Below are 24,971 nucleotides of genomic sequence, written 5' to 3'. Positions count from 1 at the left end.
AAACCATAAAGCAAAACGGACAAGACCCAAGTGCTCAAATCAGTTTTCAAACACCATTTAGTCCTTAAGCCATCTCCCAGCAGAAGGAATCACAACCAATATTTCGGCCAATGTACAAACAGGGCTGTAGCAGCCCACAGATTAGAACCTTCCCCCTTCCCACCCCAAGACCTGAATTCAAAACGTAGTTTTGCCCTTCTAATTAATGCCTGCCTTAATGACATAACTTAGTGACACCAGCATCACACATAGAGCTCTGAACACAAGGAGGAAGCCACTGCCCAAGCATTGCTTTGTCACAGTAACTGATTCATAACCCTTCGCATTTTTGAGTGTGTCTGCTCAGCTGGTACTAACACCGACTGCTCTCGGATAGTTGAGATTTAAAATGGTCAAAACCTCTGCTCGTCTCAAGGAAAAGTGCATCCGTTTTTCAAGATCCGGAAAAGTAATTACGGCCCCATGAGACAAACACTGCCGCTTAGGGTTAGCTGACTGCACCACAAGTTTCAGAGGAGGAAGAATCTCTACTCCCCCTTTCCACAACCTGTTCTATTACATGACACTAAGAGACCAGGACTTTAAAAAAATAAAAGGTGTTATTTCTAACTAAAACTGTCACGAGCTTTCCAGAGATAAAATTGCAAATTTTTTTGATGTCCCAAGAGATTAGCTTCCAGCTCCAGAAAAATTAATCCAACTGTCTCTAAACCTGCCTGGAAATGAGGTGTTTACATAGGAGACGTGAGGAGTGCCGCATTCATTTTTCCAGCGGACAGCGCTGTGGCCACGTGCTCCGTTTTGTGCTGTACTCCTAATGCTCTCCCACTTCCAAGTCTTGCCTGAAGGACTCGACAGCCCATCCCCACAGAAGGGGAATACACAAATTTCTCATGCCTGTTTTAAGGCCCTGCTAACTGTAATCATTTTAGCCACACATTTCTACTAGTTAATGTTGAAAATGGCAACATTTATGTTAAGGAATTGGCTTTGGAAAAAAAGCCAGAGAAGGATTTGAGTGCAAAGATGCTGACCTCAGAAATACAGACAGACCAATCAAGCAACATTATGATAAAGTGTTTATTCATTTTTTTAAATATCAAATTTTTTTTACACATCAATTTTGTTGATAAACAGTCCCCCAATATTAAAAAAAAAAAAAAATCAAAAAAAGAATCAAGTGTGTATTACTTTGGGCAGAACCACATCCCATTCTCTGATGACACAACCACTCCTCCCTTCAGCCACCTGCGAGGACAACCGCAGTATGTTCAGCCCAGAAGAGTAAATGACACAAATGCAACCAGCTTTAGGATTCCTGAGTATTGATTCCCTCAAGTTCCTTACATGAGTCTGTAAAACTCTTAAGCTAAAAAGCATCAGTCAGAGATTAACCCAAACCGCTACACATTTGGATCACGGACTAAGCCTCGTCTACACAGTGCAGGAAGAAATATCTTGAACGCTTCAGAAGGGAATGATGTACACAAAACCGACCCCATTTCCCAAGCTGACTTCTGAGAGAGGCAGACAAAAATACCTCTGGATTTCTCCTCTTTGAATTCACGTTAAGAGTTCTGGGGAGCCGTTTGGCAAGAAGTCCAAGTCTGGTGAGGAAACCTCTAGGATCTGTTCCTCCTTTTATTTGTAAATGGCATAGTGTTTCAAAGAAAACTTATCTGGAAGTTAAGCATTCAGCCAGTACACTTAAATATTGCTACTTTTGAGGAAAGGAGACAGCAAGAGACAAAGACAGAAAAAGGAACATATCTAGGAGGTACAAGGTTAACAGTCCTGGAGACCAAGTGTCTACGTAGAAAGTTGAACGTACGTAGCAACAAGGCAGAGATTGTCACGATAACGCAGCGTAGCTCAGCTCTGTCCAGCAGCAGGTAAACATGCCAGGGACCATCACCAGGAAATATTTCCTCCTCTTGGCAGAATTATCTGTGCCCAGAAACTTTCAGATGTCGGTATTTCACTAATCATCACCTCTAACCTCACCTAGTGCCTCATGTACAGAAACACGTGTTCAGCAAGAGGCCAAGTAAATTCCTTCAGTATCCTTAAGGAAGAGAATACATCTCAGAAACCCACAGCAAGATACATGACTGCAGTGGCTTTGGGAAACACCAGGAAACAAGCTCTACAGACCCACAAGGGTCCCCACAGGCACTGGCACCTTTAAGGAGCAGTTTCCAAGTGCCGCTTTATTCTCCACGGACTGACTTTTCATAGCGAAATCATTTTGCTAAGCTGATGTGACATTAGTACATTGGAGCAATGGTTAATGAGGAGGGGGAAGAGAAGGGAGTGAAGAGCCTTATTTCAGGCTAAGGATACATGGCTCCTTGGAAACCTGAACAGCTTTTGGCGTTACCTTTATCCCCAGAGCTCTAGCCAACAAGCTGTAGCAGTCTGTCATCCCTGCTAAAATAGAAGTATTCCCACTGTGGGCCAGGTAAGGGATTGCTGAAGGCTGAGCAAAGGATGCGTACATACAGCAGAGAGGACACATGTGCATGTTAAAACAGAAGACAACTTTTAGACAGCATTTGCTAAATACACGTTCTATTACATTTTATTTTAACCTTAAATACTCACCACTGCCCCAATTTTCTCCAACATAATTCTTGCTCCTAAAAAAATTACCCCCTAATTTAGCAGCACGTAGCCATTCACTCAAAGCAAGGCTCTGAAATTAAAGAGATTTAAATCACCAGGCTTGGACCGACTTGATAAAAAAGAGTTTTACATGTATTTATCCACTGGGGGTCAGGCTTTGTTTCTAGCAGTTCAGAGAAAGTTACCCAGGAAATTCTAGCACTACTGATAAATGTTTCCGTACAGCTTTGGCAGAAGGGCAGATTTCAAAAATTATGTTTGACAAAGAATAAAACTGAGCATTGAAGCAAATTGGCTGACGGTCTAAAGCTTTTATAGCATAAATTCTGTATATGCAGTCTAAGTAAATGTGGCCATAAAACTAGAGCCTTTAACCTGTTCGGTGCAAAGCAGCAGTACTTTGTCTAGCTATTAGCAATTGCTTCTAAAAACATAAAGTGTAAATACAAAAAGGGTATAACATTGACTAGCTAACATCTGATGCTTCAAGAAGCTGGCAGTAGACCAACCTGCAGGCTAAGGGCGCAAATTCGGCTCTTGTGCATCCGAGGACCAACCTGCAGCTGGTGTCTGTGTACCAGGTCAGGGCTTGCTCCTAGGACCACCTCACTGAGATCCGTGGTGTGAATTTGGAGCAGATTCAGCTGTTTAGACTGAGGATGCTCTGGATCTGAGAGCTGGGAGCCTCACTCGTGTTGCTGCTTTTGATAACAAACCAGATGCAAATGGGAATGGGTCTAATATATTTTACTTCCTAAGGCTTCTAGAGAAAGGTCCGATGACGCTGTACTCCTGTACCAGCCCAAGCGTTACCCTTGTCAGAGGGGGATTTTGCCCATTTGAGGTGGTCATTGCAAGGAGAATATTAAAAAAAAACCACTTCAGCAGGGGATTACTCTTACCACCTGCCTGGTAAGGGTCATTGTCTTGCCTCAGTAACTCATTTTGAACAGAGCCTGAAGTGAATTACTCGATGCTGCTCTGGTGAGGGGCTCCCAAACAGGCAAACACTGCTACCTCCACACCCACAGAGTAGTGCCTGCTGCCAGCACCACAATGAGCTCATGAGGGACATGAGCAAAACATGTCTGGGAGCCCCACACCTAGCTGGTAGGCTCACAGCTCATGCAAAAGCTCCACCTGACAGACACAGGAATGCCTTATAGCTCTTTGTTATTCTCAAGGATCTCCTGGCTACCCAAGCATCTAAGAAAAATCTGACAACCACCACTCACTGACATCAGAAACTCCTGCAAGTTGACAGATGACACCAAATTTGTGTGGCTTTTAAATGCCACCACACGTGAAAAAAACCCTTGCATACACACAGGCAAATCTGCTAAGCAACAGGGAGAACAAAACACCAGAAACACAGGCCTGAGACAATGATGACAACAAATGAAAGCCATGAACAAAAACATGTTTCCAGCCGCTGCTGACCCATAGCTTCAGGTTTAGCTCAAAGCAGAAAGTTCAAGATGACACAAAGCCACTTCCGAGATTTGCAAGTGGGACTAATTAAAAGTTCCTATTTAAAATTTGGTTATCACATTCCAGCCACACTTTCCTTCCCCTTCCCCTAGCCCCAACAGTGTTTTGGGGCTTTGCAGAGCATCAGAAGTAGTTTATCCCCAAAAAAAGCATCTGGAAAGGGCTTCCTACAGCACAGCCTCGGTGAGTCCTCGTCACGCAGGCTACTCGCCGGGGACTTCCCAGAAGGCCACAATGGTTGTAATGCAGAAGCCATGTCAGTGCATTTGTTTCATCAACCCTATTGGGGAGCCCTCGCTTTTTAAGAGGTATTAAATTTTTAGTACCCCACCAGCCGCTACAGGCTTTCTGCAGTTTGCATTTCCACAGCTGAGAGGCTGTTCGTCCCCAGACATCCAGATCAACTAGTGCAAAGCAGATTTCTTCATTCTGCTGATCACACCCCTGCTTCGTGCATAGAGAATGCACGCACTGAAACTGTTCATTCTGTCCCGGGCAGAGGGGGATTAAGAGCCGTAACACACAGTTGGTTTGTTAAACAATTTCATCGTTAAGGTTTTGCCTTAAAGTGGTTGAGCTTGTTCTCTTGCACGGGGGAAACATGATGTGGGCAAGGCTAGAAAAAAACAAGTAAAATACTCCTTTTCCCCTCCCCCCCCTGCTGCATCTACAATTAATACCAGCACATCTTCAAATAAGTTAAAACGTCTCTTAAGTTTTGGTAGCACCAAAGTCTATCCCTTCCCTTCTTCTATCCCCAATGTTGTAAACTTGAACACACTGGCCCAAGAGCATTAAAGGGTTTGGCAAAAACAAGCATCAGCTTTCCCCATGCACACACAAAACCACACGCTTCCAGAAACCCCCTCCACCCCTCTTGCAAAGTGTTACATGTCTGTGGGCATCTACATACCTTCAGTAGCTGCCGTAATAGTTTCATCAGCGTCACAGATGGGACATTGGGTTACAAAGCGCAGGAGAGCTACAACAAATCCACAAAGTCCGTTTGGACAAGCGCTGTTTCACATCTGCACCACACCGAACTCACGTGCACCTCCTGTCCTGTGCACACACAGGCATGGTCAATTCACTTCACAATCTGCTTTGCGCTAGACAGGGAGGTGATCTTAATGGCTTCTGCTTTTTATTTGTAACATTGGAGCTTATTCTAAAATTGTACTTTTAAATAAAAACATTAATTTTAATCCAGTATGCATAATTCAAAGCTACCCTGTCCGCACAACACTAGGACGTTTTCTTTCTTTCAAAAGGCCAAATCTAATGAGTGAAACAGAAGAGACAAGTTACTTTGGCTGCAAATAATTAAAAAAATCTGGCTCAACATTCTGCTTGTACATTATGGTGTATAATTTAGATATGTCCTTTAAAAGAAAAGACACCCCAGTCAGCTACCTTTTCCGTAGTTATGTAGGAACAACAATACTCTTGGCTAGCAAAATGAGAAGAGCAAGATCTGCGTTTCCTTCTGCTTGTTCCAAAGCCTCAAGAGCTTCCCGCATGGTAAAACCAGCGCTGAGGATCCGATCAACATCAGCCGCAGGGAAAGCAGGTGGTGAAGCACCCGAGGTGAGTCCAGCTGGTGGGCTCAGCAGTGGTTCCTCACATCCACCCGAGGGCCATGGACCTGCAGGAGTAGAACTGCTGCTTCTCCCAGGTCCTTCTGTGAACAGGCTCCGAGCATCTTGAGGTGCACCTTCAGCCAAAGCAGGCGGAGAGGAAATGGATGCATTTTGCTCCACAGCTGGACTAGTTGGACTCTGATAACTTTCTGTCAAAACCTCCACCTGCTCAGAGCTCTGCTGCTGGTCAGATGGTGCTGCAGAACTCGCCACAACCAAATCACTCTTACCTGGAAGCTTCTGAATCTCTAAAGCACCTTCTCCGAGAGCAGGCTGTGCGGGACTGACAGACACGGTGCTGTTGTTTTCTATACCAGAATGACAAGGCTGTTTCCCCTCTGCTCTTTCACCTTCAGACATCAACTCACAGGGGGAACAACTCTGTTCCTGGCTGGCTGGATCTGAACCTTTCTGCTCACCTTCAGAAAGCCCCTTCTGCTGTGCTGCTGGCTCTTTGTGAACCCTTTCCAGCTGAGAGACTTCTTCAGAGGCAAGGATTCTACCTTCTCCTTTCCGACTGACAATCAGGAGTTTGTGAAGCTCTTTTAAGGCTGATGCTAGAGAGAAACATGGCTCTTCTGAAGGTCTTCCTGGATCCCTGTCCAGCTGATGGATGCTGGAGGGGGAAGAGCTGTCTTCAGCCACCAAATCAGACAACTCATTGTACCCTGCAGGAATTTCACTAGCGCCTTTCGACTGCGGGACATCGCTGGTGGAAAGCAGATCACTCAGGGACAATGCAGGCTTTGGCACCTCCACCTCCATGGAAAAAGCATCCGAGTTCAGGTCAGATAGGCTTCTGCTCTCAGCCTGCCGCTTCTGCTTGCTCGCTGAGCGGTGCGCTTCAGCTACAGACTGCTCAACTACATCTATCTCCATGAAGGCTTCCATGTGCGTACGGCTACAGGAGGCTGACATTTGGATGCTTCCTTTCGCACAGGGAAGACCCGCTTTCTCCAGTCCATCTCCTCTTGTTTCCATAGGAGGATTTTCTGGCTGGCTGGCTTCTTCCACAACAGGTTTCTCAACCGCACCAACGTGGCAAGGAGGCTTTGGGTCAGTTGTCTCAGTTTGCTCCTCCAGATGTTCCTTTTCTGGTTCTTCGCACGTCTGATGGTCTATGGGAAGCTTATGCTTTTGCTCCTGTTCCACCTGTTCTGAAGACCGACATACATCTCTATTTTGCCCATGCTTAGCAGCAGTGTCAGCCAAACCATTTTCTTTTGTCACCTCCAAAGGATGTTCCTGACCACGGTCTTGTTCTTTAGCGTCACTTTCCTTCAGACTGTCAGCAATAAATGTTTCTTTGAGTGTCTTCTGTGAAAGGCAAGCTGGATTGCAACAGGTTGCCTCCCCTGTCTGGGGAGAAAGGTCGTTATTTGCCAAGGAAGCATTATTGGAAAGATGCTGTAATAAGAGAGGACGTTCTTTTTCTGGGGTTATCTGGCATTCAGTTGAAGACTCAAAAGACTTGACGGCTCTAGGATCAATGGGCTCTGCAAGGCTAGATTTAGATGAGCAAATTGAAGCAGGGGCAGAGACAGAACGATCAAGTAATTGATTTGTGGGATTACAGATCTTGGAATTTAGTCCTGAAGACTGGACTGGATTTTGAAACCCATCAGAAGCTGGTAATGAGGGCATTTCCAGTGAGGTAGTTTCTTTGTCACTCTTCTCTAACAGAAGACAGACAGACAGAAAGAAAGTAGTTAGGACACGGGAGAAGCACTGCTTTCACTGTAGTAGCAAAAACTTATAAACCAACGGCTATAAATACCTGGTCTGTGGCCCACTCCAGCTGCAGTAAACACACACTACATGCATCAAGGCTTCTGACGTTCTGTTTGGATTAGGAAACAAACACACCAAACTTGTGTTAGCATTCAGAGCACTCCACATGCATGGTTATAGTCCTGCGACCTCGCCTTGCTGCTCCCCTCCCGACTGTCCATCGAGACAGTGTGCAAGCAGCAGGAGCTCCTCACGTTCACTGTCTTCCAGAAGGAGTTCTGCCTCGGAAATTCTTTACATCAAGTCAAAAATAACTCTGCTGGAGAACAATTTAAATGCCATTCTGTACTATCTATGCTGCAGAGTGGTCCGTGGGTGATACTGCACACTTCATAAAATACACGCAGCACAAGGCACGTGTCTAGCACTGTACTGGTTCACTCTCCATACGGCTGAAGATATCCAGGAGGCACATTTCAGGGAAATAAGAACCAAGATAGTAACACAGTTCTTGGACTGTGCTCCTGACAGTGCCATCACAGGCAAGGGAAGGTGAGCAAACACCAGCTTACTACAAAAGGGAAGCGTAAAGATCCTAGCGTGAAAGGCAGAAATCCCCAAAAGGAACTGCTGTCCGAGGCTGGGAAGAGCAAAGCAAAGGAAGAAGCAGCCAGAAGTCAAACCCAGCTCACTGTTTCCTTCTCCATAAGGAGAACGGATGAATTGCAGATCTCTATCAGAGGGCAAGCTGACCCCACAGCAGTGGTTCATCTGCCTTTGGGTGCAAGGAGAGCAGGAAGGATGAATTTTACATTTAGCACCAAACACTGGCTCTAGTTGTCAGAGGAGATTAAATAAGTGAACTTATCATGCTAATAGTCTTATCTTGCTAATGTATCAGCTTTCATGCTCTCATTAAATCACAAACATGACCTTTGTGGTAAGAGCACCTGTTCTTCCATTAAAGCTGTACAATTTGTTGCATTAGTTCCCTTTCCCTTCCCAGAGGCCTCCAGACTCAGTGGTCTTAAACACTGTTGTACCTTAAGTCTTAATTTTTTTACAGATACTCACCCAAGTGTACTGGGGGACAGCTAACCATGCTCACATGTACAGTCGGGATTTCCTTTAAGTTCCACAACATGGATGAAGTCTGCCTTTTTCACCTCAGCTACTGGTTTCTTTTATTCTTCGTTAAATAAAAATGGTGCACTCTGTGCTGCGATACTGCACCTCTGATCGATACACTTTGGTATAAAATACAGCAGCCGCTGCACATGTGGTTTTAATGCAGCTACAACAACTTGGTGACCCTGGAGTATTAAAAAGCCAGAATTATCTTGCAGATTTTCAGACTGCTCATCTTTCATAAGGGTGGCAAAAAGGCTTGTGACACAAGATGCAGATGAAAACTGGAGGGATCTTTTTCTGTTTCTACGTGGTAGGATTACATTCACGCTCTCTACTCCTAAGCCAATCCTTTAGAGAGGAAGCAAAACTGCCTTTTGACTCAGTGGATCGGTAACAAGGGTCTGACCAGCCACACACGTCAGGGATTTGCAGTCTACTCCGACAGCAGAAGTAGCTGGTATTCTGCCAAACATCATCTTTCCGAGACCCATTGCCATCCTCCTCCCAGGGTTATCTACAGGAGCTGAATCCCAGCCCCATCAAGGATATCAATCCAGCTAACTCTGGGAACAAACTCTTCTCCACAAAGTGCATCATCAGGGATAAATTCCTCTCTACATTAGGAAAAGCCTGAGTTGCATATGTGGTGGCAGTGCCCTTCTTGTATCAAGGCTGTCTGGACGAAAAGCTGTAAACTACCTGAAATACACTTCCTCCTAAAGCAACTGTAGTTTTGCTGCCAGCTTTGTAAATCCTCCATAATCACCGAGTTTCTCAGTGGTGGTGGGAAACACTACATATTGGCAGAAAAGAGCAAGCTCTCAAAAATAAATGAAGCAGACGTGGAGGATCTTAGATCACAGTAGAACATACCAGGACTCCACTACCGCCTCAGCTTCCTTTCCATAGGTGTTGAAATGTGGGCTGTGGGGCTTAAATAAAGCTCAGGAATAATCCAGGTGAATTCAAACCAAGAATTTTAATAGCCTACAGATGTACACAGTGATTTCTGTTGTACCATCTACCAGAAGGCTGCACAAATTCAAGCAAAGAAAGATCACAGGCCTTGCAGGAAACTGATCTTCCTCGGTGCTATATTACGTCCTCTCTCTCTCTCTCTCTCCCTCTCCAGTTTCCTGTTCTTTCACTTGGGTTTTCCTGGTACCATCTAGCAGCAGCTGACAGTTTTGGAAGAGAGGAAGAGGGTATATTCTGTCATCTTAGGACACAGCCAACGAATGCCCGGGGACCAGAGGCTTGGAATATGTCTAAGACTTTCAGGCAGTTAATCTAAACAAGACCTGCCTTAGTTTTGTGCATTGGTGTTCTACAAGCATTAAGTGAAAACACAAAATGGATTTCCCATTTTCATAAATCTTTTACATTCCTCCAGGGCTCAGCATCAATGGAAAACAGCAGACTGCTGACTAGTCTAAATCAAGCCTCGTGGTCTTTAGAACTGTATTGGTACATAAGCAGCTTTGATTTAAGTAATTTTAGGCACTTTTAATTTTAAAGCACTCAACTAAAATGCTTTTATTGTAAAGACTCATATACTTTGGGCCAAGTTTGCTGAAAGGGTCAAACAAAAAGCATAAGAACTAAGTCCAACCAACTATGATGTCTGCAAAGTCTCATCTGAAATGGAGAGATACTGCAAAAAGCGAGCCAGGCTTCATCAGGCTCAAAGTTTTAACAGGAAAAGAACTAATACTACATCTGCATATTTCCTCTGTCAGGTTATGGGAAGAGACCAAGCTACCGAGTCCAACCTTTAGCAATGCCAAAATCCAGCAGGGGCAAGGTCAAATCTATGTTTGTGTTTCTCTCCACTTGCTGCAACTTAAGTTAATAAGCATTCAAATTTGGCTTTAGAAATCGAACATGTAAACCATTTCTTGCTGATTCATTAAAGCCAGGCTGTCCTCTTGAGGATTTTACATTTCTGGAAAACTTATATTCTTAGAATGGAAAAAAATTGGTCAGAGGGAGCAATAAGTGCAGCCCCATGCTCCCCTTAATATAAACAACTTTGTTATTCACAAGAAAGTCTTACTCTTTGGACTATCAAGAAGCAACAGGGAAGTATTATTCAGTGGATTACAACTGTTTTTTTAGATATATGTATGTATACATATATGGTTAAATCAGGTTATTGCACTTCAATTTTAAATATGGGCACACTGAAGTCTTAAAAAATTAGCAACAAAAATGTTGAAGAAATCAACTTTATCAGCTTAAACATGACCTGGCAAAGAGTTCTGCATGTGTGTGTGAAGCAGAATCTTACTGCATGCTGTCAGAGGAAGAATTAGCAGTAAATCTCAGAAGTCTCTATAAACTTGTTTATAAAATATTATCCTTAAGAGTTCTGAAAAAGGCCTAATATGAATACACTAATATGAATACACAGCTTCACTGAAGTAGCAGGGGAAAAAAAACAACAAATATTTCCTTTAGTCAGAAGCATACGCTGAAGTTAAGGGAGGAGATAAACAGAAAATCTTGAGTTTCAGACAGTTTGGCTCACAGTTTAGCTTTCAGCTATTCTGGCATCTCCACCTCACTGAATTTTGCAGCTACCAAAATCTTTGGTAGCCCAGTCAGTCTGCATTTGTGCAGCTTATGGATTCCAGAGGCACAGGGAACAAAACCATAGCGAAGGTGCAAATTCTCTTTGCAGATCACACCTAAGGCTGATGATACACATTAGGAAGCAAATTCAGCTGCTGCTTCTGAAGTGCAGAGCAACAGTAACCTCCAGTAAGAGAAGCAATTCACCTTCCAAGGGCACAAGCACCATTCCAAGGAAAAAATGCTGAAATAATACTATTTCTAAAAATTGTCATGAACTTTTGCCCAGAGATTTGTACTTACTGCTACAGCTCCTCTATTTTTGTACGCTGCAGCTATTAACAACAGGATTTGTGGAAGCCTCCACAAAGCTGTTCTCACACAAGGCTGCTAAAATAGCACACAACTAAACCACATCCCTGACTAGGTACTACAACTTGACCCAGGTGACTGGGTGCCAGAGACAATCATTTATCTCCACACCTTTGAAGGCCAAGAAACTAGAGCAGGTAGAAGTCACCAGCACAAATTAATCAGCGAGCCCCCCCCCCGAATGCCTTCATGCAGACAGATTTTGCTGTACACAAATGGAGAAGTGCAGTTAGAGGCCACAAGCGAGAATAAAGCCCCTTTCTCTCAACCATTTACTTGCTGATGCTGCATCAGACCGTATCTCCTAGGAGGTGAGAAGGGGGACTGCTGACAGACACACTGATACACAGCAAGAAAACTATGTGGATCAACTATTTCAGCTGGGCTTCTCCTGGTACCTGCTTCCTCTACGGACTTCTGTATTGCTTCTGCTAGTTCCTGGTCTGCAATATCCTCTGGCCGGACATCTTCCCGCCCGGCACCATAAGCCAGCCGGGCACACTCGGGGAGCTCGCCCTCCGGGAGGAATGTGGTCTGCGAGCCAGTCGTGCCAATCACTAGTACATTCTTCTTGAGATCAATCGAACACTGTGAAAGAGCATCGAGACATCAGAGGCCTGCATGAGCACCAGGCAATTCCCGGAGAAAAAGGAGAAACAAAGTTAAACCATCCATTTCCAATGGGAACAGCTCACAGCAGCTAAGCGTGGGCCAAGAGCATCAGCTATAAGCAGCGAGCCCCGTATGACTTGATTTGTAATAAATCATTCAGTTGGAAAGCTCTGAGCATCTTTGATCAGAGCGAAGAACTTCAGGGAGCAGCCAGACACCCTATAGCTATCCACGACGTATGTAGTGTATGTACTTCTTTCATAACTGGCTGGAAAACAATCCACCACCAACTCTCCCCAGAAAAATCCCAACACATTCACAGGCAAGGCATTTACACTTAACTTGGAAAAGCCAGTAACTGTTTCAAAAGAAGTTTTGGTACCTGATGCCTCTTAAGCATATCCAGTCCTAGAAGCATGTCCATGGGCTGCTCTTCAAGGATTGAGAAGGAGCATGCCAGGAAATCCCCTTCAATCTGGACCTGAGCTGAAACACAAGGAAGAGAAGTTACCACCTTGCAACGCTACAGCGGAACAGATCTACTTTCTGCTCTTCCTTCTCCTGGGGAAGGTCTACACAAACCTGCCGGGCAAATCTGAAACCAGAGCTCCGACGTACTGTTTTGGTCACAGAAAGTCTAGTGCTGTGCAAGCCCCAGGGACTACCAGGCTTGCCTCGGTCTCAAGAAGTTAATTATTTTAAAAGCTGACCTGCCCTAGAGGCTGAAGTACTGCTTATCTAATGCTCCAAGATAGAGGAGCTGCGTACAGCTCATTAGAGCACAAGTGTAAGAAGCAACAACAGTGGAAAGAACTGTTTTTTCAGACAACAAGGACAATTTTCTCTCATCCAGAGAACCTGCACAAGAGCACAGGCAGCCTTCTCTTCCCAAAGGAATACAAACCACTCCACTCTGCTGGAACCCTTCCTGAGCAACTCTTACCACCCACCAGTCCCACTACAAAAAGGGAAGATCGTGCTGCTTCACATTAGCATTGCCTTTCACACCCAGAGTGAACACATCCCCTGTGTTTGCAGGAGCTGAGGACTCCCTCACCTAGAAGCACTAACGTAATTCCATTAAAAAAAGCATTAAAATGAGACAGAAGCCAGAGTATGGTGCCTGAGACAAATGAACATATTGCAGATGCACTTTTATTTTACTCTGCAGGAGTTTCTAAAAATTATAGCATTAAACCAGATGCTCCTCAGTGCCAAGATTGCGGGAAACGCAAACTTCTGCTAAAGCTGCCCCAAGAAGAATGGCAGTACTTACCTAAGTGCACTCTGCCAATTATTTTCTGCGTCCCGACACCTTTAGCAATGCCAGCCCATCGCCGATCTACCAGCCTCATTATGTTGCACCTTTCAGCACAAGCCTGGCTCATGATGGTCATCTGGGCACCTACCAGCAACAGAACATGTGTTAAATCCTGACAGCTCACCACAAATTCAAAGTCTCTCCTGGAAGGGCTTAAGATCTTGCACTCGGCAGCTGGGAAACCAACCCGCCTGCATCAGGCAACGGCACTAGGGCATAAAGGCTTCCTGTGAATCCCGCTGTGTTGAACGGACTGCACACACACAGGTCAGCAGTGACAGTACAGTACGTATTACCGTAGAGCTGGAATAACCCCAAGTACTTTCCCTTTAAGGCTGTGGATGGGAAGCGCTACATTAAAGGCATGCCAAATCCCCCCATCTGTAAAAAGAGATAAGACATGCGTGGCAGTGACCTTTCTGGCATCACAGCCCCAGAGATTCTAGCAGGAGCCTTGATCTGGGGTGTTCAAGCACTCATGCACACCACTCTCTCAACAATTCACTCCATTTGCTTTAAACAATGCCCAGGCTGCTCTCAGGTTTTTAATTAGGTGCTTCAAAATCTTGTAATAGAATGTTTTATTATGGAAATTTTTCTTCATCATTATCATCATTAAAGAGATGAAAATGGGAGCAATTCACCTGAGTCAACAAAGGCTTTCACTGGATGTCCGTTGACTTTGCAGTTAATATACAGCATCACCACCTGCCCAAAACTTTCAGGGGCCTCTTCCATCGCTATCGTCATATTTTCTTCAATGTTTTGTTGCCTGAATTTAATGGAGAAGAGAGAGAAAAATCAGACCTTCCATCAGCATAACCTTAACAGCATCCCTCTGACTTACAAACCTGGTAATCCCACCCACTGCAGCTTACCTTCCAAACAGCATGTTTAAATCACAGCAAAGACCGCTTCACTAGCTAAACACAGGCTTCTTAGCAGAGGGATTGCTAATAATGATCTTGGCTTAATCCAGCGACGCCAGGTTGCTCCCCAGCAGCCATGAAGACTGCTCCTTCCAACACCTCGCCTAACTCACACTACAGCTCCTGACGACCTTCTGTTTGTAACAGAAACCTGTCACTACAGAGTTAACCTGGAGAACTAGTGAGTAAAAAACCTGCGTATTTATTAGTCACTCTAAAATAAAGCGCTGAGGGCACCGATGAAGATGTTGCCTGTAGCTACAATGCTGGAATCCCACACAGCAGCTGAACATAAAAATCCTCCAATGTTTCCCTGGTATCTTTCCTTTCCCAGGCACGGGGAGGGAGGTGAGCAACACCCCAGTGAGAACGCCACCATGAACACAAGCCCTTGGTGCAAACTCAAGCCTACAGAAGAAACTCTCCTTCAAGGCCATCACAGCTGCTACATTCATCTTGGAAATGACAGGTATCTGTAGCATCCCAAAAAGGGAAATGGGCTTCCAATTCTGATGCCATTTCATTCTTCTTCCTCAGTAGGGGAAGAGGAAAACCCCCAAGCTCTTCTCTTACCCATCTTCTGTACTGTGATAGCCTTCCCACAATAAGATGAGCAGACGTGGTTTCTTGGTGGGGGAGGAAAACAGCTAACAGCATCCGAGACCTGGCTCGCTTGGGAGCTAAAGCGCCCTACTGCCAGTACGTCCCGCTTCACAGACTCATGAAACAGCCACACATTGTCTTGTCTTTTATTATTTAAGCTTAAATGGGATATACAGTGGTTAATCTTCAGTTTTTCTTGTCAAATCTATCCTTGTTTTCTCTGCACTTGCTGCTCTCTCCACCCAAGATACACTTGAAGGGCAGAGATGTGTCTCAAAAAAACTATGACGCTTGCAATAGCTTCCAATCAATCTTGGGCAGAGCGCATCCGATTAAGCAAGATGTTCAGAGAAACTAAGCGAAACCTGGGGACTGTTACATGTCCAAACCATTCCCCAACAGCTGCCTAGCCGTGGGCACATCACCTTTATCTGTCTCCTCATCTATGGAAGACAGAAATCGATCCTGTGCCTCCAAGCAATGTTTTACTATCTACAAATGTATATTTTTCTGCATTGCTAAGCTAAGCATTTAGCTGGCACCAACACCTTGTCAGTTGTAATGCAAGAATGACTCTGCTCACAAATGGATTTTACTTATGGCCAACTATGAGCCTGTAGCAGAAAGGTATTTCTTTATCAGGGTAAAAAACCACCAGTCATGTTCTGACTCAAGGTTTTATCACTCAATTTAAGAAATCAAGCTTCAAGCCAATGCAATTACATTTGGAAGGCAGCAAGAGGGAGCGCGTGCAGATGGGCAGAACATATTTCTACAGAACATCTCTTCTGACAGCAGTGATGTTCAGAGTCTGGAATTAGCCAGAGAGGCAAAACAATCAGCAGTACACAAACCCAAATCTCAAAGGCAGCTGGGAGAAATGACACCACGTTGCTGTGCAGAAAGCTCAGCTTAGAGACTACGCAGGCCCAGTTCTCCAGCTCAAAACACATCCGAGGCACTCAAGTACCACCTGTGAAGAGGATCTCGGCTAAGTGCTTCTGTTCCAGAGTGGGTCAGCTTAGACGGCACTGGGACATCACACGCACAGACAGCAGCGCTGTCACCTCACCATCTGTGCTCAGCCAGATACATCTAACGATGGGGTGTACCTTCACACTCCTGAATCCCAACCTTCCCACGCGCAAAGGTGGCTCAGAGCATCGCCCTGCAAGTGAATGTGTGTCTTAAGGCAAGACCTAAACACAATCCTTGCATCCTCCAAGGAAAAGGCACCACGGATAGAAGCACCCTGTGGAAAAAAGCACCGTGAAGACCTCCAAAGCCTGCAAGCAACTTTGGTTTGCTACCTTATGTCTTCTTCTATCTTGGCCTGTGCCTCAAGATCAAAAGGGTCAGCTGAATAGAGTCGGATCCTCTCCTGCTCCCGCCGGGCTCGGTCCTGCTGTTGCTCCAGCAACACCCTGGTGAATTTCTCTGCAGTAACAAGGAGATACAGAAATGCTTTATACTGGAAATGACTCTTGCAAATCAAGTCCTGGCACAGCAAGCTCTTCTTTTGATGCCAGCATGCACTCAGGGGCAGACTCAGCAGCACAGGCAAAAAAGGCTTCCTCTGAAGGCAGCACGGATGGACCTCAAAGGGTCAGTGGCAAACCTGAGAACCCACCGAGATGAAAAGCAACTGGACAGAGCCTCTTTCTCCTTCTGTCTGCTACCCAAACTCAGCACAAACAAACTCATTTTCTTTGCACATACATTTTTATATGGAAGAAAAATGGAAAAAAACCATGAAGACAACAAGATTTAAAACAAAGAGCTGCCTTGAAAACAGGAATTCGTTCTTCTATTGCAGCAAGAACTGCCTACACCATACTCAAAAAAAAACCCAAAACACCAAACCAGCTGCAAAACCAGCAGATAAATGAGACCCAAAGCAGAAATCATGACTACAGAACTTGCACAATCCAAACAAGGCGCTCGAGTGCATGTGTATTTTGAAAAAGCTTCAGAGATAGAAGCGAGATTTCATAGCTCTCAGCAGAATGGCCCATCTACAAAAGCAGCTTGTAAAAATACATCATGTTTTACACTCAGCAATCCCCGGTAAATTAACACCCTGTAGGTCCAGCAAATGCAAAACTGCAAGGCATAAAAAGGCTAACAACAAAACTGACTTTAAACCCAAGCAACACAGGCAAAGACAGAGACCTTATAATCCCTAAAGCTGGATACCTGGCACCGAAATCAAGAGGTCCTAGGCAGGCACCTGCTTCACAAAGTCTAGCCGCATATTTTAAGAACACGGTTTTCAGATCCCCACTTTTTGGATAGCCTCTGGCTGTTTTTTACTACTTGGATATGTGATCACACACACTCCCAAAAGGACTTGGCAATATATTAAGTTCTGTAAACACAGAAGGTTGTGGGTTTGCTTCCAGAAATGCAGTTCCCATGAAGAAGCTCTCTGGCTCAAAGGCTGTTAACATGTTCAGGAAGGCACTGGGTATGTTTTCTTGATTGTTTTTTTTTTTAAATTAGGCTTCTGTATAGCAGGTGCCTTCTGAAGTGCCTGTGGTGCATCCAGCACAGTCACGTGGCACACATCTGTGCATGTATTTGAGCAGAGCCAGAGCTGAGCTGGATCTGTGCCCAAATATCAACAGCAGCAGCAGAGAACGATGAGAGCGTAACCAGATCAAACCACTTCCTTCTGCCAGCCCACTGCAGCCATTTGGGACTGAAAATGCACATCAGATTCAAAGTTTATTGTGCACAACAAGGCAGATCAGCAGATGAGCCAGTTCTGCACGTCTTGGGCTTAACCTCTCCTTTTCTGCGCCAAGGGCAGCACATCTTCTCAAGGTGATGGGAAAAACTCCTGCCCTACGGACATAGTCCTTGCAAGAAGTGTGAAGAAACTTGAGAGCGCAAAGGACACCGTTTTAACTCTGAATACGGACTAAAGTCAGAATTAAAAATGAAACAGGCTGACAATATACATGCAAGTTCCTTTCTAGCTTCCTTTGACAGAGAGAAACCACTAGGATATAATCTTGAACGTGGAAAAAAACCATCTCGTGCTAGAAGCTCCTTCTCCTCATTCACTTCCCCAAAGCCAAGAGGATTTATTTCCTAGCTAAACATCTTGCAGAGGTTTAGAATCACGTCTGCTGATGCCCAGCACACCGCTCCGTTCTCCTACTGAAAGGACACTACAATTCAAAGCTTTCATCACACGAAGAACGAGGAACTGCCATCAGCTACTCACCTGCAGAGGAAGGGAAGGGCATGGTACCAGGCTTCAGTTGTGCCCAAAATAGGGGAACACTTTCAAGATTAACAGAAATTTAAACATTGATGACTATTCCTATTGAAAAAGCTTTTCCTCTCCCTTTCTGACACACACAGCAGCTAATCATTACAGAAAGAGTTGGTTTTACAGCATACAGCGCTCTACGGAGGTCTCAGTGGGCTCTGGGACGCAGCAAATGCAACACCGTTACTGGGAAATGTGCATTCGGGGTCTTTGCGTAGAAGTCAGGAGCTGAGACACTTGTGTTCGCAGAAACTCAACCTGCCTGTGCATCTGCTATTTCAGACCAGAGGATATTAAAGAAGCCAATCGGAAGAAATATGCCCAACTTGCCAGAAATGGTCGTTAGATAGAAGAAGAGGAACTCTGCCCCGAGTCCTCGCAACTGGCACCATTTATCAGTACCATCAATGAACTGGCAGCAAATCTCCCAGCTAGGTAAAACCTGTGGCTGATAAAAACCTTCTATTAGAACTGAGCTCCAACAGATTTAAAACCACTCCCGCAGATTAAAAAAACAACTTACCGAGGTCTCCACTGAGCAACGCTTCCGCCAAGGGCGGATTGCGCTCCTTCAGCAGGGACAGCTCGTGGGGATTTGCAAGCAGCATCTCCCGTAGCAGTGCCGGATTGTCCAAACCCTGAGGGAACGATGGTGCATCAGGAGGCGACGGGCGAAAACGCTGCGCTGGTGGCTGATGCTGCTGAGAGGATGTCCCAGGAACCGCGATGCTGCTGAAGTCTATCCTGGGCAGACCTTGAGGGAAAAAAGAAGTCAGACGGGTCAGCGCTTCGTATTTACAACTCTGCTTGAAAAACACTGTGGAGAAGCCATGGGAAGGATGAGCTGCTCTTAACGCTACGGTATTAGGTCGGAGTCTGTGCACAGCAATTTGTGTCGGAAGCGCGGCCATGTACTCAGGTTACTGGGTTAGGAATGCCAGCACCTATTTATGTAACTGCTCTAGCCTTCTATCTGCCCCATTTTTTTATCCCCTGAAATGCACTTAGTGAATCGCAGATTAGTTATTTCCAGCTTCGCAAATGTGAGTACTGCATGGAGGGACAGCCAGGCTAAACCCAGTGTCTCTAAGGCCCTTCTGAATCTCTCAGATTTAAAAAAAAAAAAAAAAAAAAGGGGGGGGGGGGCGGTGGGGGGGAGCAGGGAAGTAACACTTCTGCAGACCTGCATTGCAGGTACCCATCCTCCAGCTGAGCCAGGAGGATGAAGACCTCGAGCAACACTCCCACACCCTTCTCAGCCAGCGGTACCTTCTTTTCCAGTGATATTTTATGACGGGGATTTGCCAGAAACTGCTGCAGAAGGCAGGACTGAGGAGCAGGGCCCCACTCAGACGTTATCGGAGGAGCCTTTTGCATGTATGCACGATCGCATAACGGGGTTTGTTCGGATGCGGCTTCTCTGGGTGCTTGTCACAGTACGGATTGAGAGCGCACATGGATGCACCTTTCTAACATCCCTGAGCCATGCAGACGGCGTATTATCGTGCCATTACACCGAGCAGGAAGGGAACCAGCAGTCGTATGAAAATTCACACACCTTAACAGAAACCATCGTTGTGAACCGTTTACCTTCCCCGCTTTCTCTGTATTTCCCCAAAAGAACAGTAAAATGGTATTTGCTTCCTTGGAATAAAAAAAGCCTGTTAAGTAACAAGCCCTTTGGCTAATTTTAAGAGCCCCATCTCTAGCCGCCCTCCTTTCTTAAGTGTTTTGCCTAGCACGGTACTGAAGGAGACCAGCAGGAGATGGAGCTGGTATTTGATAAATATTGAGATCTTTGCACGCTCAGAGCAAACGTTAACAGAAATCCTTTCTCACCTGGGAAACGGATGGAGGGCCGTGGCTCTGTGATCTCCTTCTGTCGCAAAATCACCACATCCCCATCTTTCAAGCCATAGGAGGCCAAAGATCTGTTGTTGTCAGTTAGGGGCCGCTCCGCATAGACGATCTGTTCACGGAGAGAGCGCAATGAAATACACCACGCATGGCAAAGTGGGTAACATCTCGCTTTTTTATTATTTTTCTTGGGTTTTTTTCTTTTTTAGGAAAGTATTCCAGTAAATCCTCTGCACCCATCTCAAGCTTCAGAAGGAAAGATGTGCAGTTCTCACCACGGGCAGGCCCTGCCAAAGCATCTCCACCTCAGGCAAAGAAACACCTCAACAAGTGAGCAGCTGGACAACGACAGAGTCAGTCTTACCAAAATCCGGCAGCGGTTTCTCAAAACCCAGCATCTCAGAGAAGGGCTGGTCTCTCTTAATTAGAGGCCAAGATTATTAAAGGAAAGCAAGCCTTGCACCAGGACTGCTCGGACACGTCTCCAAAATCCCATCTCTATGGTTACCCAAGTCACGGCTGCCTTCTGCAGCGACATCTCCCCCACGTCAGCACCTACTGACCAAGGACCGACTGCCTACGTGCAGGCAGTGTCAGTCAGGGTAGATCCATGGATGATCCAGTCCAGTATCTGCGATCTCTGCCTTTTCCCACAACATGGCTCCCCTGAACAACCAGTTTTACAGGGACCTCAATGGTTAGCCCAGTGATTTCCAGTTTACTTCGGTGATGTAACCATACCCAGACTCGAAGGCTCAGCACCCAAAGATACCACTCCCAAGGCTGCAATCGGTCCAAAGCCAGGAATTAACTTCTTTTGACTATAAAATACATTTTCTATTAAGATAATCTGACTTAACGAGGGGTCCGCAGATTAAACATAAAAACATATTGAGATAAAGATGAATAATCACCATGGGAACATTTCTATTAACATTACCTCTGTAATACCTACAGATGCCCTAAATTACAGAGAAGCATGGCAACAAAAGTTCCCAGAAATGGTTTCTGCTAAATATTACGGTTTCTGTGCCTTCATTGGAGCACAATGAGACCAGGCTGCTCGGTTCAGCAACCTCCTACCCCTGGCACAAATCCAAAGCAAGAAGCACTGGAGAACTTGGCCTAAACCCGTTGGGCATATGATCGAATTTCCCATTTACCACCTTGTTTAGCAAGACCTCGTCTCTCCTGGTCTGGAAAAGGCCGGTTCAGCAACAACAGGTTTGCCGCAGGTCGGGACTAGCAGAGCTGTGTGGGAGAAGCTTTCGCAGTCCTTGCGTGGATGGGCTACGGCTCTACCCGACGCTATCGCAAGGAGCGGATCCAAAAAGAAGATCCAAAAAAAACCCCCAATTACTACACATCGTAAGGTCTGGAAGACGCTACAGACTTTCACTGCTTTACTCCAGCAACTCAGAAATACTACAGAGAATCTCACCAAGGCATTCTAATAGCGGAGATCCACCATCAGCAGCGGTGCCAAAGTAAGACATGTCAGAAAAAGCAAAAATAGTAAGAACCACGTTCGACAGCAACCCAAGCCGTCAGAATTAAGAGAAACACACAGAATTAGAAACAAGCACAAGCGTCGTACCGTCTCATTAACGACACACTTCACAGCCTCAGCGGCATTGCACCAGACTGGGTCCCTTCCAAAGCAAACACGGGCCCGTTTGCGATCTATATTAAGGCACGCAGTCTCTGCTCTGATGGTTTGCAAAACATTACCGGCATACTAAGGTTAGGGAAGAGTCCCAGTGCATCCTCTCACGTTACGGCCGTGTCCCACCCAGCTGACTCAGTAACGCCATTGCCCGCAGAGAAAGCAAGCTTGTAAATAAATCCCAGCTGCACGCGCAAATCTCAGATGGCAGTTTCCCCGCGCAGACATTGTGGAAGAGACAAGTTAATCAGTTTAAGTGAGGTTTTACCTCTGTCATCTTGCTGGGATTGGATTTATAAGTGTTCGGCCTTAACACCTGAGACAGTGAATTAAGCGCCCGGCGCTCACTCTACATCCATTAGCCATGCGGCTTAGTACGCTTTTGAAACCCTGCCGCTCTGCTGTTAAAACAAACTGATTTAATTTTGCTGTGTTTTGATTATCTGGTTTGCAGCATATTTTTGCAGGCTGGCCAGGTACCTGACGTGGGCTCTTCTGGAGGTGACCTGGGCAGGGACGCAGGCGCTGACACTGCACGACGGCTGGATTTTGCATGATGCCATAGAGTAGAACCTCCTTACGGAGCAAGGAGCCCCAGCCAAGAGTGCGAGATACCACCAACAACCATAAATCAATCCAAACCCAGAACCCGTTAAATATTCCTGCGTGTGGCCCTGGACAGGAGATGCACGGTGTGTAAAGCTGGAGTAACTAAGGCAATGAACGGTGCTGCCAGCAGAACGCACGGTTCCCCTGCTGAAAGCCTCCCCATCTCTTCTCCAGAAAAGCCACCACCTTGGTGTGCGGAGGAAACCGCAACGAGCCAAATAATTTCCCATCATCTCACCCAGCTCCTCTTATCGCCGCAGCCTGCCAGCAGCCATCTCTGTTATCTTGCGTCGCCCTCCACCATCCCTCAGAAACCCCGCGGTCCCCTCCTCGCCTCCACCCCAAACTGCAGCGCCCGGAATTAATTTCACAAAAAAGCAGAGACCAGAACCAGGATTAACCCTCCTCGACGCAGCGGTGGTTTACTAGAAAATTCGCCCTCTTTTGTGCCAACGCGACACCTTTAACACAACGTACGCCCTGATTGTGGCAAAACAGCAGTAAACCACCAAGTCTGGTAAATGTAATGTTGCCTGTTACCGAAGGACAGTTGAAGCACGCAAAATCCTTCTACACAACAAGCCGCTTCACTGATAATGGGAATTTTTATAACTTTCCCCAGCACTGAAGGTCCTCCAGATGCTTCACAAACACTGGGCAGGAACAGCAGAGAAAGGAACAAAAAATACGTGGCTAGAAAACACGAAAAGAACTGAAACGAGATGATGCACAAATGGCAGATGGGTGAGCAGAAGGCAAGCAGAGGTGGCTACAAAAAGCACAGTGCTGATCCCTGATACCATCGCTAAACTCCGCAGCAGCTTAACAATGGTGGGGCAAAAACTCAAAGTGAGGGAACTCCCGCCAAAATCCAGACAAAAAGTCTGTGACCCCTCGTTATCCTAAAACGGACCCAGAGCTGGCACGTTACCGTGATGCAAGGGGCACAGAGCTGGCAGCGAGGAGTTTATCGAGGAGAACATATTGCAGCCACAGCTCAGTGTCCCATGCGCTGAGGTTGTCCCTGTTACCGGCCATGAATGTGGGTGGCTGTGACACAGACACGGGGGGTTTCCTGGAGCACAGCAGGTGGGCACCTTTCTACCCACGAAAACCCAAGAGGTTTTTCTTCCTCTAAAGGAAAATCCACCTCACCTTGATTTTCTACCCTTGGCTTTGGAGACGGCTTCTCACTCAAGCCCAACCTCCCATCCCAAAATAAAGGGCTTGCCAAAGGCAAAGCAAAACGCCGCGGGTAAAGCGTCGGGAACCTGTTCGGCCAGGGAACGCATCCATTCCGGGGCTGCCGGTTCAGCAGTTTTTCCATCACTGACTAATATTTGCTTACTCCGAAAAATAACTTTATTAATTTAGCTCAGCAAAGGCAGGGGAAGGAAAAGCCATCGCCACAAAACTCCGTAAACTCTGCCAGGCACGGCCAGCGCCCCGGGAAAAGGCGCTGACATCACTGTCGCCTTGCAGGCAGCGATGGCCAAACCGGGGGGAGTGACCCCAAAACAGTGAGTAGAGCCCGAGGGAGAGGGGGAGCTGCCCCCACGGGTGAGCCCCCGCTCGGGGCCGCAGGGGGGTCTCTGTCGGGGAACCGGGTGGCTGCCCCGTTCGTCTGGAAGGAAAAAAAGGGGGAAAAGCCCCAACCCGCCCTAGGCACGGCAGGAATTCGGTGCGATGAACCATGCTGTCCCCCAGCCCCGCTCCTGGGGCCGGAGGGGGCCGCCCCCTCCCCGCGCCCCCCCGCTGCTCCCCCTCCCAGCCCTGCCCCCCCCGGGCACCGAATTCCTTCCGCACCCCCACAACGCCCCTTTTTATCTCCCGTTGACGCCGCCGGGAACGCCGGGCCCCTCCGGGTGGAGGAGCGGGCTAGGGGGGGGGCGCGCTGCCCCCCACCCCGAAAGGCGGGCGCGGGGAGGGACCTCCCCCTCCCCGCAATGACCTCCGGACCGCGGAGGGGACGCGCAGCCGCCCCCCCGGGAGGACCCCGAGCCGGCCCCGGTGCCGGGGGGGGCGGGCAGGGCCTGACCTGGCTCTCGGCCGCCGGGATGCCGGACTCCAGCTCGCACAGAGCGCGGAAGTTCTGCAGCTCGAAGTCGGCGTCCACCTGGAGAGAGAAGGTGAGCTCGCTGCGGTCGCGGCGCAGGCAGAACACGGTGAGCAGCATGGCCGCCCCGCCGCCACCGCCACCGGCCCCGCCGCCGCCAAGGGCCGCCGCCGCCGTCAAGCGCCGCCGTCGCAAAGCGCCCGCCCCGCCGGGTCAGGAGCGGGCCGTCAATCAGGGGCGTTCGACCAATCAGTGGGCGGGAGGGGCGGCTCCCTCCCCCTGCGGCCGCACGTGGGCGGGGCCAGCACCCCCAGGCCCCGCACTCACCCGGCTGCTCCTCGGTGCCCCCGGGCGCAGGAAAGCCCAGCGCCCCCCCGGCTCCTCCGCTTTTCTCGGGATCCTGTCCTCCCCAGACCCCCCAGGTGCGTTCTGGGGTGCTCCAGGCCCTCGGTGACCCTTTGAGGGTGTCCCTGA

At 47.1% G+C, this 24,971-nt stretch overlaps 1 protein-coding gene across 2 annotated transcripts; it reads right to left on the bottom strand.

The window, feature by feature from the left end:
• Positions 1-1,062: 1,062 nt before the first annotated feature.
• On the bottom strand, positions 1,063-24,689 carry DDI2 (DNA damage inducible 1 homolog 2). Of its 2 annotated transcripts, XM_055706431.1 has the most exons (10): positions 24,480-24,689; positions 20,149-20,278; positions 18,833-19,063; positions 16,340-16,466; positions 14,142-14,269; positions 13,453-13,581; positions 12,559-12,662; positions 11,963-12,152; positions 7,534-7,596; positions 1,063-7,432 (listed from the first exon to the last, which is right to left on the bottom strand). In XM_055706431.1, exons 1-9 carry the CDS (start codon positions 24,615-24,617, stop codon positions 7,580-7,582), a joined length of 1,194 nt encoding a protein of 397 aa, XP_055562406.1. In that variant the 5' UTR covers positions 24,618-24,689; the 3' UTR covers positions 1,063-7,432; positions 7,534-7,579. The 2 variants fall into 2 exon arrangements, with proteins under 2 accessions (XP_055562406.1, XP_055562405.1); XM_055706430.1 differs by lacking the exons at positions 12,559-12,662; positions 13,453-13,581; positions 14,142-14,269; ... (2 more) ...; positions 20,149-20,278; positions 24,480-24,689 and having other exon boundaries at positions 11,963-12,027.
• Between the last annotated feature and the right edge of the window lie 282 nt (positions 24,690-24,971).

This window comes from Falco cherrug, chromosome 3, assembly GCF_023634085.1.
Source record: "Falco cherrug isolate bFalChe1 chromosome 3, bFalChe1.pri, whole genome shotgun sequence".
Lineage (NCBI taxonomy): Eukaryota > Metazoa > Chordata > Aves > Falconiformes > Falconidae > Falco > Falco cherrug.
This window is presented reverse-complemented; position numbering and strand designations above follow the sequence as displayed.

Coding starts and splice junctions, on each gene's coding strand:
- DDI2 (XM_055706430.1), bottom strand. CDS start 7,400: ATGCCCTCATTACCAGCTTCTGATGGGTTTCAAAATCCAGTCCAGTCT.